Raw genomic sequence first — 14085 nt, 5'->3', positions numbered from 1 at the left:
ATTTCTTTTATTTTTGTGGGGAAAGGGGGGTGATTCTGACTTTTATTAGGGGAGGGGGCTTTTTATTAATAAAATTTTTTTTTTTTCTTTTACACTTATACTAGAAGCCCCCCTGGGGGACTTCTACTATAAGCACACTGATCTCTCATTGAGATCTATGCTGCATAGATATGCAGCATAGATCGATGAAATAGGCACACTAATTGCTTCCGGCTGCTGCAGCATCGAGTGCCCAGCCGGGATCAGCGCCATTACGGCGCAGACCCCGCACGGCATAGGATGTGTGGATCGCACCTCCGGGACAACGTCCCGATAGAGCGATCCACCCGACTAGACCCCAGGGATCGGCTGCATCAAGTAATCGGATGCAGCTGTCACGGACCGCCACGGTTCAGAGCGCGGCCACCGCGTGGCCCCGCTCTGAACACATGGAGGCGGCCCTGGATGTACGGGTACGTCCAGGGTCACCGAAATGTTAAAGTGGATTTTATTCAGTAGCAGTGGCGACATTAGTCAGCATGTGGTGGTATTAGTCAGATAGTGGTGATATTAGTCGGCATGTGGTGGTATTAGTCAGCATGCAGTGTTATAAGTCAATATGCGGTGGTATTAGTCACCATGCGGTGGTATTACTCAGTATGCAGTGGTATTAGTCAGTATGCGGTGGTATTAATATGCGGTGGTATTAATAAGTATGCGGTGACATTAGTCAGTATGTGGTGGTATTAGTCAGAATGTGGTGATATTAGTCAGCATGTGGTGGTATTAGTCAGCATGCAGTGTTATAAGTCAGTATGCGGTGGTATTAGTCAGTATGCGGTGGTATTAGTCAGTATGCGGTGGTATTAATCAGTATGCAGTGACATTAGTCAGTATGTGGTGGTATTAGTCAGTGTGTTGTGGAGTTAAACTCAGCATGGTGACCGGGGCCGGAAGCAGTCTGTCTCTGTACACTGTGTAGTGATGACGACCTGTAACTGCAGCTCAGCTACACAATACAGAGACAGAAGCTTCTGACCCCATTTACTGTGTTATTATCTGTAATTCATGGCCGTGATGATACAACATGTAGCCACGCTGCACTCACAAAATTGTCTCATAACATTTCACCACGCGGCGAGTGGCCTGTGTGCTCTGAAATGCCAGGGCTGATTTTTAGTCCCAGTCCGGCCCTGCCCCTCTCCCCTCTGTGTAAAGCAGATTTAAAAACAAAACACAACTCACCTAACACTGTGCTCCCCCATAGAGCCTCTGTTATCATGAGTGTTGGACTGGGGGTGCCTAGGGTGTCCCTTCCTATCTCCAGGCAGCGCACGCAGAGAACTCACTGTGCGCTGGGGCTGGGACTTCCGGCACAGGGAGCATCTCTAAGTGCTCCCTGTGCCGGAAGTCACGGCCATAGGCCACGTGCACTGTCTGGGGATAGGAGGAGAAAACCCCCAACAGCCGCATCAGCCGGGAGCCAGTACGAGCCTGCCTCTTGTGACCGCAAGCAAAACAATGCTTGCGGTCACAAGAGTAATTGATTTTTTTTTGGGGGGGGGGGTTGTGGCAGGCCCGATCGCGGCGGAAACCGATGCGCCTGCACAGATCACTTTACAGCAGCCTCCTCTTTATCATCATAGAAAAGAAAAATGGAGTCCCAGTGTAATTTCATACCTAGTGGTGAAAATGAGAACTGCAAGATTTCAGGATTATTTTATAATATAGATAGTAAAATGGAAAAGTGTGAAACAACAAAGTTACCAAAAATTCTTACAAAATATGTTTATCATAAACATTGATTTTATCAAGACGTTGACTGATGACATGTTCAATTTAAAGAATAGACATACAACCATGCACGTTAAAAAAAGTCATTTATGGACACACAAAAACTACAGAGAGACTGCAAAAGCTCATAAAAAAAAAAAAAAAAAAGAGATCTCACCCCTGGGTTTGTATAACAGCTTAGACTGTTCATTTCTGCTCTATAATGCCCTCCACACTGCTGGAACTTCTTAAAAGGGTTATCCAGACTTAAAGGGAACCTTTCACTCTGGGGACCAGGGCAAAAAGGCCAATAATCTGCAATAAAGCTTTTCATACTTACTATCCTTATCGCAGTGAGGCTCTTGCTGCCGGTCCAGTGGTGGAGAAACGGTTGATTCTTCTTTTCCCGCTCAATATTCAAATGAGCAGAGATGAGTCTGACATTCTCAGAGAATTGGAGCTGAGTCCACTGTATTCATGAGGTCCCCTCAGCTATGCCACCCATCCACGCCTCCTGGATCTTGGTTGACAGTCTACAGGTCCTGTCCGATCCTTCTGATCCTGTGTTCTTCTCCGCATGTGCAGTACACACAGAAGCTTCAGAGAAACGGTGACGCATGTGTTGGTATCGAATCCAATGCGAAAAGATGATAAAGAAGAACATCAATCAAGCTAAAGGAAAGTTGGAAAAAGCCCAATCATGTAAACGTCTGCACTCATCTGCATAATGAGCACGAAGGAAAGAATCAGTGATTTCTCTGTGACTGGATCAGTATCCAGGGCATCCAGAAGGTAAGTATGTAAGACTTTATTACAGAGTATAGGACCTTTTGCTCCGATCGCCAGCATGACAGGTATCCTTTAAAATAAAACATGGCCTCTTTATTCCACAAACAGCACCACTCATGTCCTGGGTGTTGGTTTTGTAGCTCAGTTTCATTGAAGTGAATGGAGCTTAATTGTAATACCACACACAACCTGGAAACATGGGTGGCGCTGTTTTATTAAAGTAGCTGTGGTTTTTTTTCTAATCCTGGATAGCAAGGTGTAGTATAAAGACAGAGAAGAGCAGAAGGCCCTTCTGTGTCTGTGTATTGTAGGGGAGCCATCACAGCAGTTAGTCTACACCTACTTTGGGCCTGCACAACAGAAATCTGGTGAAAGCGTTATGGTAGAGAGGTGGTTCTGGCTTTGTTTTCATTGCTGTTACTGTTGTGTAAATTTAAAAATTTATCTAAAAAGATTAAAGCTGAAACGTCTCTTCTCCACAGACATCATTGTCATTTTGATCCACTCTTCCAGCTCCTTCCCCGATATCCGTTCTGATCTCCCGTTGGGGATACAAGTCTGGATTCCTCTCTCGTACCATCTGATGTGGGAAATCTTCATCTGACTCCTCATCGCTCGATGACCGGATGATTTCAAGCGGGTGGTGCAGATGCCACTTCCGCTCCTCTACGCTAAAGAAATCGGAAGAAAATATAAGAAGCCGATTGAGCTATCTGTATACACAGTATGGTTATAAACATACACAATCCTATTAATATCAAGCTGTAGTTTCCCCTGGATAAAGTCTGATCTACTATGCTAAGCCTATTTCTTCTATATATTTTATTACTTTAATAAAAGGCTGCATTTCCGTTCAGCTTTTCTGTATAGATTTGGACAATATCAGCAGAGACATCTCATGATTACTGGGTGGGTGAATTAACAATAGCTCTATAGATAGAGATAAGAATATATATAGATAGGGCAAGTAAAGAACATTATGCTCCCAGATAAGGGTTGATACATCTCATTGTCAATCTCCGATTACTGGTGGAGGAACTGCATGCCATTACGTCCTGAAGACAATAAAAGCATATGGCATTTTTTCTGTCAATTAACTTCTATTCATGGAGCATATAGCACACATGCCTGGCTGCACTGCTATCTATCTATGCAGAAACAACAGGAATAAAGTATGTGTCTCCAGCATGTCGATAAATAACAAATATCATTATATTTGATATATTTTATATATCATAATTTTTTTTATAATTTAAAAAACACATTTTTTTATTCTTTTTTTTTATACTTTTCACATAAACTACAACCATGTGAAACATTCTATTAAATTTTAACATTTCCAGACTATATTAACAAACTGTCTAATTTTTGTTGTTTGCCCGTTATTACACAAATAACACCTTTGTGTGTGTGTGTGTGTGTGTGTGTGTGTGTGTGAACATTGCCTTAAACTTGAAAACAAATGTTTGTATGACTGGATAGATGTGACCAGAGCAGAAAGTGACTATTATAAATGTCCGGGACTGTTGATTCTATTGGTTATCAGGAGTCTTTGTCGTATACCACATATATTGTCTGTCTTCCAAGTCACGCTTGCTGGAATTTGAAGCAAAGAAGGAACACTTTGGGAAGGTCTGCTCCAACTTTACTGTGGCACCAGTCATCTACAGAAGAAAAATTACAATGTAAGATCTGCAGTCTGAGATGTATTATTATCACTGGTGCTGCTTAGGTTGTAGGTACCACTAGAACATATCTTCTATCAGCAGATAGGGGAAAAGTGTATGACCACAAGGAGCCTGTTAAGCCATGTTACGAATGAAGTCCCTAGTCTCCCATTACAGAGTTGTGGTGGTCACAGTCATTATTTATGGGAGCTGGTGAGGATAGCAAGTTCTAATAGCCCCACAATCAACAGCAAAAGTGGTAAAATTAAACAGGGCTGTGAATCTTCTCTCCGATGACCCCACAGTACAAAAATATAACTAATATAATACTGCCTCCTAAATACAAAAATATAACTACTATAATACTGCCTCCTATTTACAAGAATATAACTACTATAATACTACTCCTATTTACAAGACTATAACTACTATAATACTGCTCCTATATACAGGAATATAACTACTATAATACTGCTCCTATATACAAGAATATAACTACTATAATATTGCTCCTATATACAAGAATATAACTACTATAATACTGCCCCTATATACAAAAATATAACTACTATAATACTACTCCTATTTACAAGAATATAACTACTATAATACTGCCCCTATATACAAGAATATAACTACTATAATACTGCCTCCTATATACAAGAATATAACTACTATAATATTGCTCCTATATACAAGAATTTAACTACTATAATACTGCCCCTATATACAAAAATATAACTACTATAATACTGCTCCTATATACAAGAATATAACTACTATAATATTGCTCCTATATACAAGAATATAACTACTATAATACTGCCCCCTATATACAAGAATATAACTACTATAATACTGCCCCTATATACAAGAATATAACTACTATAATACTGCTCCTATATACAAAAATATAACTACTATAATACTGCTCCTATATACAAGAATATAACTACTATAATACTGCTCCTATATACAAAAATATAACTACTATAATACTACTCCTATTTACAAGACTGCGCTCGTTTAGGCCGAGCGGGCCAACCGCATTCAGTCGTGAAATCCATGTGGATTCCCTTCTTAATAGAGTTTGATGTCTGTCTGAGCCGTCTTTAGGGGGGTTAACCAGTTCAAGGCCAAAAAACTTCAGTGAGGTGGTGTCGCCATTATGGACAGTTCTGATGTGTTCGATCAGACGGGGGACTCCCTTTCCCGTCTTTAGGGTGCGTTCACACCTACCGCATCCGCAGCTTATTTTTCCGCGGAAATACGCAGGTCTGGTAGTGCAGATTTCAACCTGCGAGAAATCCGCATATGTGTGCGTTTTGCGGTTTTTCTGCAGCAAGTTTATTGCAACTGAAATGTCTGTTTAGAATGAGAGACATTTTAAACTGACATTTCAGTTGCGATAAACTTGCTGCAGAAAAAATGCAAAACGCACACATATGCGGATTTCTCGCAGGTTGAAATCTGCACTACCAGACCTGCGGATTTCCGCGGAAAAATAAGCTGCGGATGCGGTAGGTGTGAACGCACCCTTACAGAATAAACATGTTCTTTAAAACGGATCCATAAGGCTCTTTTTGTTTTACCTATGTAGTACATTTGACAACTACAAACTAAGGCATATACAACAAAGCACGACTTGCAGGTTATGAAATCGTGTATGTAACAATCAGTGCCCCCTAACCGAATATATGCTACATTTAATAGATGCACACAGTATTTACATTGTCCGCATTTTTTGTTCCCTTGCGGTAGGGTGGATGTGAGCCATTGTTTCTGTAGCGGTGTTTTTAGTATGTATGTTACTGCTGAGACAATCGCCTAGATTTTTTTTTTTCCTGTATGAAATGCAGGGTCTTCGAGAGGCTATTTCATGAAGATCGGGGTCGTTCTCTAGGAGGTGCCAGTGGCGCAAAATGGATTTTTTTAGTATAGAGTTCATTGTGGAGTTTTGGAAGATAAAATTAAACCTTCTTTCATTATTTTTATTTCGCTGGGAGGGTTTCAGCAGGGTAGCTCTGGGCTTAGATTCGGCACGTGATCTCGCTTCATGTATTACATTAGGGGGGTAGCCCCTCTCCAGGAACCTCTTCTCCATTTCAAGAGCTTGAAACAAAAAGAGCCTTACGGATCCGTTTTAAAGAACATGTTTATTCTGTAAAGACGGGAAAGGGAGTCCCCCGTCTGATCGAACACATCAGAACTGTCCATAATGGCGACACCACCTCACTGAAGTTTTTTGGCCTTGAGCGGGTTAGCCCCCCTAAAGACGGCTCAGACAGACATCAAACTCTATTAAGAAGGGAATCCACATGGATTTCACGACTGAATGCGGTTGGCCCGCTGGGCCTAAACGAGCGCAACGATTTGAGTGTCTTTATCTGATACCTGTTATTTGTTTTTACTGGTTGTTATTTATCACATGCACATTGTAGTGTGTATATAACACCCCTCCCGGCATCCTGACGTCATTACCTGGTCGACAAAGGGGGCGTGTCCCCGAAATGGCTGTCCCAGGACGCGAACACACCTGAACCCTTCCCCTCCCCGCAACTTGTGGATGCAATAAAGTCGCTAAGCTGAAGTACGGGTGAGTGCTACTGCATGTTTCTATTCCCGAACTTTGGTAGATCTTGCCTCTGTAGTTTGCACCCCCACCCAGCACCCGTATCCACAGTTACTGTCTGGCTCAAGACCGTTCCACAGATCCATTCCACACAGTGTATATTTGGAGCGGTGCAGGTCTCTACATCTCACCACCCTCATTATCGTAGTTATATTCCTGTATATAGTGAGCAGTATTATAGTAGTTATATTCTTGTATATAGGAGCAGTATTATAGTAGTTATATTCCTGTATATAGGAGCAGTATTATAGTAGTTATGGTTCAGGGAAGAAAAAGAGTGCTGCACCTCACACCTATGGCTGATACTAGTACCTCTCGGCTGCATAAAAAACATCAGAATTCTGTATGTGAATTGATCAAGCCACACTGCCCCATGTACCGCGTGCAGGTATCTGATACACATGGGTCCCTACACTAAGTCCACACTGTGCCAGTCAGCGACCACCACCCCCGCAGGCGTGCTCAGTCAGGGAAGGGAGGCCATGGAACGGCCCTGCAACCCCCATGCCACAGGACCAGACCCAAAAATGCCACACCAAAACCCAGCCAGCACCACCGGCGGAGGAAGCTGCCCCCAAACAGCACGAGTCTGGATAAGGTATAGCACTCACCATAGCTATCAAAGATAGAATGGGACAGACAGGAGGGATTAAAACCATGAGCACTCAGGTGTCTCCTGCTAATTGCGGTCATGTGGGTCTCACCAGGAGGAGTGCAAAACACGGAGAAAAGAGAAAAACAAAATACGGTTCAGGGAAGAAAAAGAGTGCTGCACCTCACACCTATGGCTGATACTAGTACCTCTCGGCTGCATAAAAAACATCAGAATTCTGTATGTGAATTGATCAAGCCACACTGCCCCATGTACCGCGTGCAGGTATCTGATACACATGGGTCCCTACACTAAGTCCACACTGTGCCAGTCAGCGACCACCACCCCCGCAGGCGTGCACAGTCAGGGAAGGGAGGCCATGGAACGGCCCTGCAACCCCCATGCCACAGGACCAGACCCAAAAATGCCACACCAAAACCCAGCCAGCACCACCGGCGGAGGAAGCTGCCCCCAAACAGCACGAGTCTGGATAAGGTATAGTAGTTATATTCTTGTATATAGGAGCAGTATTATAGTAGTTATATTCCTGTATATAGGAGCAGTATTATAGTAGTTATATTCCTGTATATAGGAGCAGTATTATAATAGTTATATTCTTGTATATAGGAGCAGTATTATAGTAGTTATATTCTTGTATATAGGAGCAGTATTATAGTAGTTATATTCCTCTATATAGGAGCAGTATTATAGTAGTTATGCTTCAGGAAGATACAGGTGCCGGCACTGTCTGAATACTGCTCAATCAGTAGCTGTGCGCTGGAGTCGGATTGAGGGCTAATAAACTGCACTGGTAAGTAGCCGCGGTGCTCGAACAGAGACAAGGGCAGTACGGTGTATAAAATAGAAAATAAGTCCAAGCACTCACCGGATGAAGTGATCTCTTTGTGCGTTTATTCAAGACATCACAGGGAGGGAGCAGTGGCAAGGGTGCGGGAGCGTGTAGCAGACAACTGTTTCGCGCCTCAGCGCTTTGTCAAGTCTTACATCACTACCGGGGGAGGGTAGTTTAAATAGGTTACATCATGCATATGCAAATAGTATTCAAAATAGGTGAAAACAAAAAATGTTACATACAAGTACAAATTATCTCACAAGAAAACACTCCAGTCATTCCTCTCATTGAGGCCATTGGGAGCTATCGCATCTAGAGTGGCAATCCATGTTGCCTCTCTCCTGAGGAGGTACTGATGCCTGTCTCCTCCCCTATCAGGTTGATCCACCTTCTCTAAGCCCAGAAAACGCAGGGAGCTGGTGTCACCTTTGTGGACAGAATTCACATGCTCTATAAGGCGGGGAACGCCTTTCCCCGTCCTAACTGAATAGGCATGCTCTTTGTACCTGGTCCACATTGGGCGTTTAGTTTTGCCAATGTAGAAGCGGTGACACGAGCATACAAGCGCATAGACAGTGTAGGGGGTTCTACAGGTAATGAGGCTATCGATATAGCAGTCTACTCCATTCAGGTTAATATAAGCAGTAGGAATAAGCTGCGGGCAGTACTTACAGCTACCACATCTTTTATTTCCTGTCAGAGGAGCTCTGGTAAACCACTCATCTGCCGCTTTTTTCTTTTTGCACGTATTCACATTGAGCTTATCACCAATGGTGCGGTTTTTGCGGTATGTGATGAGGGGTCCCTGAGCTGCAATCTCCTTCAGGTCATCGTCCTGTTCCAGGATGGGCCAATGTTTCCAGATGGCTTTAGTAATACACTGATTCAGCGGTGAATTTTGAAAAACAAAAGAAAACCTGTTTAACCCTTTCTGTTGTGTGGTTTTGGATCTCAGTAGGTCTGATCTGTTCAGCATATTGGCCCTAGTTCTAGCTTCACTAATAACCTGTTCTGGGTACCCCCTTGCTGAGAGTCTTCTCTCCATATCTGCAGCCTGTACAGCAAATGATTGATCATTGCTATTGATACGTTTAAGTCTCACTAGCTGGCTGAATGGAATGGAGTCTTTAATGCGTGTGGGGTGAGAGCTAGAGTAGTGCAAGATGGAATTGCATGCGGTTTCTTTTCTAAACACTGAGGTGTGCAGTGTGTTATCCACTACGTCCACCTGGACGTCCAGAAACTCAAGGGATCGGTTCCCTATCTTATGTGTGAAGACCATGTTCACACTATTCACTTCATTAAGGTAGGTGACAAAATCAATAAATTTACTTTCTTCTCCAACCCACACAACGAAGACATCATCCACGTAATGAAAATACGCCCTGATGCTTCCGATGTGTGGGTTGCGAGTGTTAAATACATAGTCATTTTCCAGCTTGGCCAAAAAGAGGTTTGCGTACGTGCAGGAGACCGGCGTGCCCATAGCAGTAGCGATCTCCTGCCCGTACCATTGGTCCTCAAACATAAAGACATTGTTAGGCAAAATAAAGTCCTTCTTTCGCTAAGTTTCTGTAGGCTTGAGATTGGTCTGTCCTAGAGGGATGCGGGTGTAGGGGCTCTCTAAATCGATTGAGGCCAGGATGCAGTCATCAGAGAAGTGCACTGAGTCCAGCATGTTTATGAAGTCCCCGGAATCTTTTAAATAGCCAAGTGTCTCGGCTAGGAGGGGTCTAAGAGACCAGTCCAGGTATTGGGACAGGAATTCGGTAGGGGACCCGATGGCGGACACGATTGGGCGCCCGGGTGGTTTGTCCAGATTTTTGTGGACTTTTGGTAAGAAATACCACCTGGGCGCTCGGGGTGTCGGGGGGAGTAACTTCTCAGCTGTTTTTTTGTCGATTGCTCCAGTACTGCTGTGCTTGAGCAAGAGGCTGCGTAATTGCTCATGGATCTTGGGTATGGGATTTTTTGTGAGGAGTTTATATGTACAGCGATCGCCTAATTGCCTCTGAGCTTCCTCTATGTAGTACGAGCGTGACATTACGACAGCTGCCCCCCCTTGTCAGCCCTCTTTGTTATGAGGTCAGGGCGATTGCGGAGCCACTTGAGTGCTCTATCTTCCGCCTTAGACAAGTTTTTGGTCGCCTTGGGGTACACGAGAGCCTTTACTTCCTGTACTACCGACTTATGAAAGGTGTCAATGGCTCCCCCTGGGGTAACCTGGGGACAAAATTTAGATTTGTTGCCCCCCATAAACACTGCTTCAGTGGTGGAGCTGACTGCTTCTTCATACCCGGCCAAAAAACGTGTACATTCAATCTCCTGCACATTAAATTCTGCTGGGACTTGGAATCCCAAAGGACCCACTGTACAACGAGACTCGCCTCTGGTTTGCTGCTTATTGTGACTTTTATTAACAGAGAAGTGTTTAGTAAGATTGACTTTGCGTACACCTTTGAACATGTCAACATCAAATGTTGTAGGAGAAAAGTCCTCTGTGAGGCCATAATTAAGGCCCTTGCTAAGTAGCTGTTCACATTCAGGGGGCAGGGGTACTCCAGAGATGTTTATGACATTCGGCTTTTCATTTAATGTTTCCAGGTTACTTGCTTCCTGTAGCCTTCTTTTCTGCTGTCTTTTTTCTCTCTGGAATCGTGCCTTCCTGCCTCCTCTCCGTGTTTTTCGCCTAAAGGGCCTGTAGAACCTGTAGAAACCCCTACACTGTCTATGCGCTTGTATGCTCGTGTCACCGCTTCTACATTGGCAAAACTAAACGCCCAATGTGGACCAGGTACAAAGAGCATGCCTATTCAGTTAGGACTGGGAAAGGCGTTCCCCGCCTTATAGAGCATGTGAATTCTGTCCACAAAGGTGACACCAGCTCCCTGCGTTTTCTGGGCTTAGAGAAGGTGGATCAACCTGATAGGGGAGGAGACAGACATCAGTACCTCCTCAGGAGAGAGGCAACATGGATTGCCACTCTAGATGCGACCGGTCCCAATGGCCTCAATGAGAGGAATGACTGGAGTGTTTTCTTGTGAGATAATTTGTACTTGTATTTAACATTTTTTGTTTTCACCTATTTTGAATACTATTTGCATATGCATGATGTAACCTATTTAAACTACCCTCCCCCGGTAGTGATGTAAGACTTGACAAAGCGCTGAGGCGCGAAACAGTTGTCTGCTACACGCTCCCGCACCCTCTACCACTGCTCCCTCCCTGTGATGTCTGAATAAACGCACAAAGAGATCCCTTCATCCGGTGAGTGCTTGGACTTATTTTCTATTTTATACATTATAGTAGTTATATTCCTGTATATAGGAGCAGTATTATAGTAGTTATATTCTTGTATATAGGAGCAGTATTATAGTAGTTATATTCCTGTATATAGGAGAAGTATTATAGTAGTTATATTCTTGTATATAGGAGCAGTATTATAGTAGTTATATTCCTGTATATAGGAGCAGTATTATAGTAGTTATATTCTTGTATATAGGGAGCAGTATTATAGTAGTTATATTCTTGTATATAGGAGCAGTATTATAGTAGTTATGGTTCAGGGAAGAAAAAGAGCGCTGCACCTCACACCTATGGCTGATACTAGTGCCGCTAGGCTAAATAAAAAACACATCAGAATTTTGTGTATGAATTGATCAAGCCATACTGCCCCATGTACCTCGTGCCGGTATCTGATACACATGGGTCCCTACACTAAGTCCACACCGTGCCAGTCAGTGGCCACAAACCCCGCAGGCGTGCACAGCCAGGGAACGGGGGCCATGGGACGGCCCTGCGACCCCCATGCCACAGGACCAGACCCAAAAACACCACACCAGAACCCGTCCAGCACCGCCGGCGGAGAAGGTCGCCCCCAAGCAGCACAAGTCTGGATAAGGTATTGCGCTCACCATAGCTGCAGCAAACAGAATGGGAAAAAACAGGAGGGATTAAAACCATGTGCACTCAGGTGTCTCCTGCTAATTGCGGTCATGTGGGTCTCACCAGGAGGAGTGCGAAACACGGAGAAAAGAGAGAAACAAAATGTGGTTCAGGGAAGAAAAAGAGTGCTGCACCTCTGGACCCTATGTCTTCCCCATTCTGTGAGAGCAGCAATGGTAAGTGTAATACCATATCCATACTTGTGTCGTTTGGGGGCAGCCTTCCCCGCCGGTGGTGCTGGCTGGGTTTTGGTGGGGCTTTTTGGGTCTGGTCCTGTGACATTGGGGTTGCAGGGCCGTTCCATGGCCTCCCTTCCCTGCACGTGCACGCTGATTTTACTATAATACTGCCCCTATATACAAGAATATAACTACTATAATACTGCTCCTATATACAAGAATATAACTACTATAATACTGCTCCTATATACAGGAATATAACTACTATAATACTGCTCCTATATACAAGAATATAACTACTATAATACTGCTCCTATATACAAGAATATAACTACTATAATACTGCTCCTATATACAAGAATATAACTACTATAATACTGCCATTATATACAAGAATATAACTACTATAATACTGCCATTATATACAAGACATTTACCATTTGTAACCTTACCTCTGCTTTCCATAATTCCTCCTTCTTTTTATCCATTGCAGATTGTGTGTCTCCCATCATTGCAATGAGCAGATTGAACATGAGAAGAAAGGCAATGACACAAAAAGAGCCATAAAGGGGAGTATACATCCCGGGGACATCAACTGTGTAATTTGCTGGTCCATTGAGGAGATTGGAGAATAGACAGTAGGTGCTGATCAGGGTCATTACATAGTCATAAAAGGCCCCAAGTGCTTGTCCCTGTACTGTCTGAAAGGTGATGTAAAGAGCTGGAGAAGGTGGTGGAATAAAGGACAAAAAGAAAATTACTGACTGCAAAACTTAGGTCAAACTTATTAAAATTAAATTAAAATTTGCGAACCGAATCATAACAAATTTCATTAAAAGAGGCAAAACTATTGTAGCTGCAGTAGTAGGACTTTTATAGGACAAATTTGTTACAGCATGTTGTTTTAAAAGTGTCAAAAATCGGAAAATCACAATTAAAAACAAAAACATGTCAATCACAATTAAAAAAAAACAAAACCATGTCACTCATCCAATTTTCACCATTGATAGCAGTAGACCTTGGTGGATCAGCAGCGTAATATAATTTTTTTTTTCCCAGGACAGGAGTGGGGTGGAAGCACTGATTATGTAAGGGGCACGCTACATTCACTGATCCCAGTAAATTGGTATAACCCAATAGGAATTTATAGGAGTTTATAGTGCTCAATGAGTGAATAATATGGTCCCAGTGCATTGCTATAGTCACCCATTTACTTAGTAAACTGGACACTTGGTCTGTAAGGGCACTATTACATGGGCCGATGAGGGCCAGATAATAACAGTAAACGGGCCTATTAGGCGGCCCGATAATCATTTAACAAGTGCTGAATGGACATCGTTACGGATGTCCTTGCAGCCCTTGCTAAACTGGTATACATTACCTATCCTGGGTCCAGGGCTCTTCCTGCTCCTCTTCTCCCCAGGTTCCACGTGCTGTAGCTTCAGAGTGGCCTGTGATTGGCTGAGCGGACTGTCAGCTAAGACAGACCGCTCTGGTGCTGCAGCGCGCGGGACCCAGGGAGAAGAGGAGTAGGAGGAGCTCTGGACCCAGGATAGGTAATGTATTCTTTTGCAAATCGCCAGCCGTGCATCTCTATTACACATAGCGATGCGCTGTCGGTGGCTGACAATTATAGGTCAGAACCCATATTAACGATCAGCCGATGACAATGATTA

General features: G+C 43.5%; 1 protein-coding gene across 1 annotated transcript in view; it reads right to left on the bottom strand.

Moving 5' to 3' along the window:
• Positions 1-1799: 1799 nt before the first annotated feature.
• The window catches only part of LOC138799964 (transient receptor potential cation channel subfamily V member 6-like), a 31036-nt gene continuing 18750 nt past the window's right edge, over positions 1800-14085 (bottom strand). Inside the window, exons 13-15 of the mRNA XM_069981768.1 lie at positions 12862-13130; positions 4105-4205; positions 1800-3212 (exon numbers count right to left, since the gene is read on the bottom strand). Of these exons, the coding sequence (XP_069837869.1) occupies positions 2996-3212; positions 4105-4205; positions 12862-13130 (587 nt within the window). The 3' untranslated portion in view covers positions 1800-2995. The remainder of the gene's footprint in view (positions 3213-4104; positions 4206-12861; positions 13131-14085) is intronic.

Source organism: Dendropsophus ebraccatus, chromosome 8, assembly GCF_027789765.1.
Source record: "Dendropsophus ebraccatus isolate aDenEbr1 chromosome 8, aDenEbr1.pat, whole genome shotgun sequence".
NCBI lineage: Eukaryota > Metazoa > Chordata > Amphibia > Anura > Hylidae > Dendropsophus > Dendropsophus ebraccatus.
The sequence above is the reverse complement of the archived record's forward strand: the minus strand, read 5'-3'. Positions and strand labels throughout refer to the sequence as shown.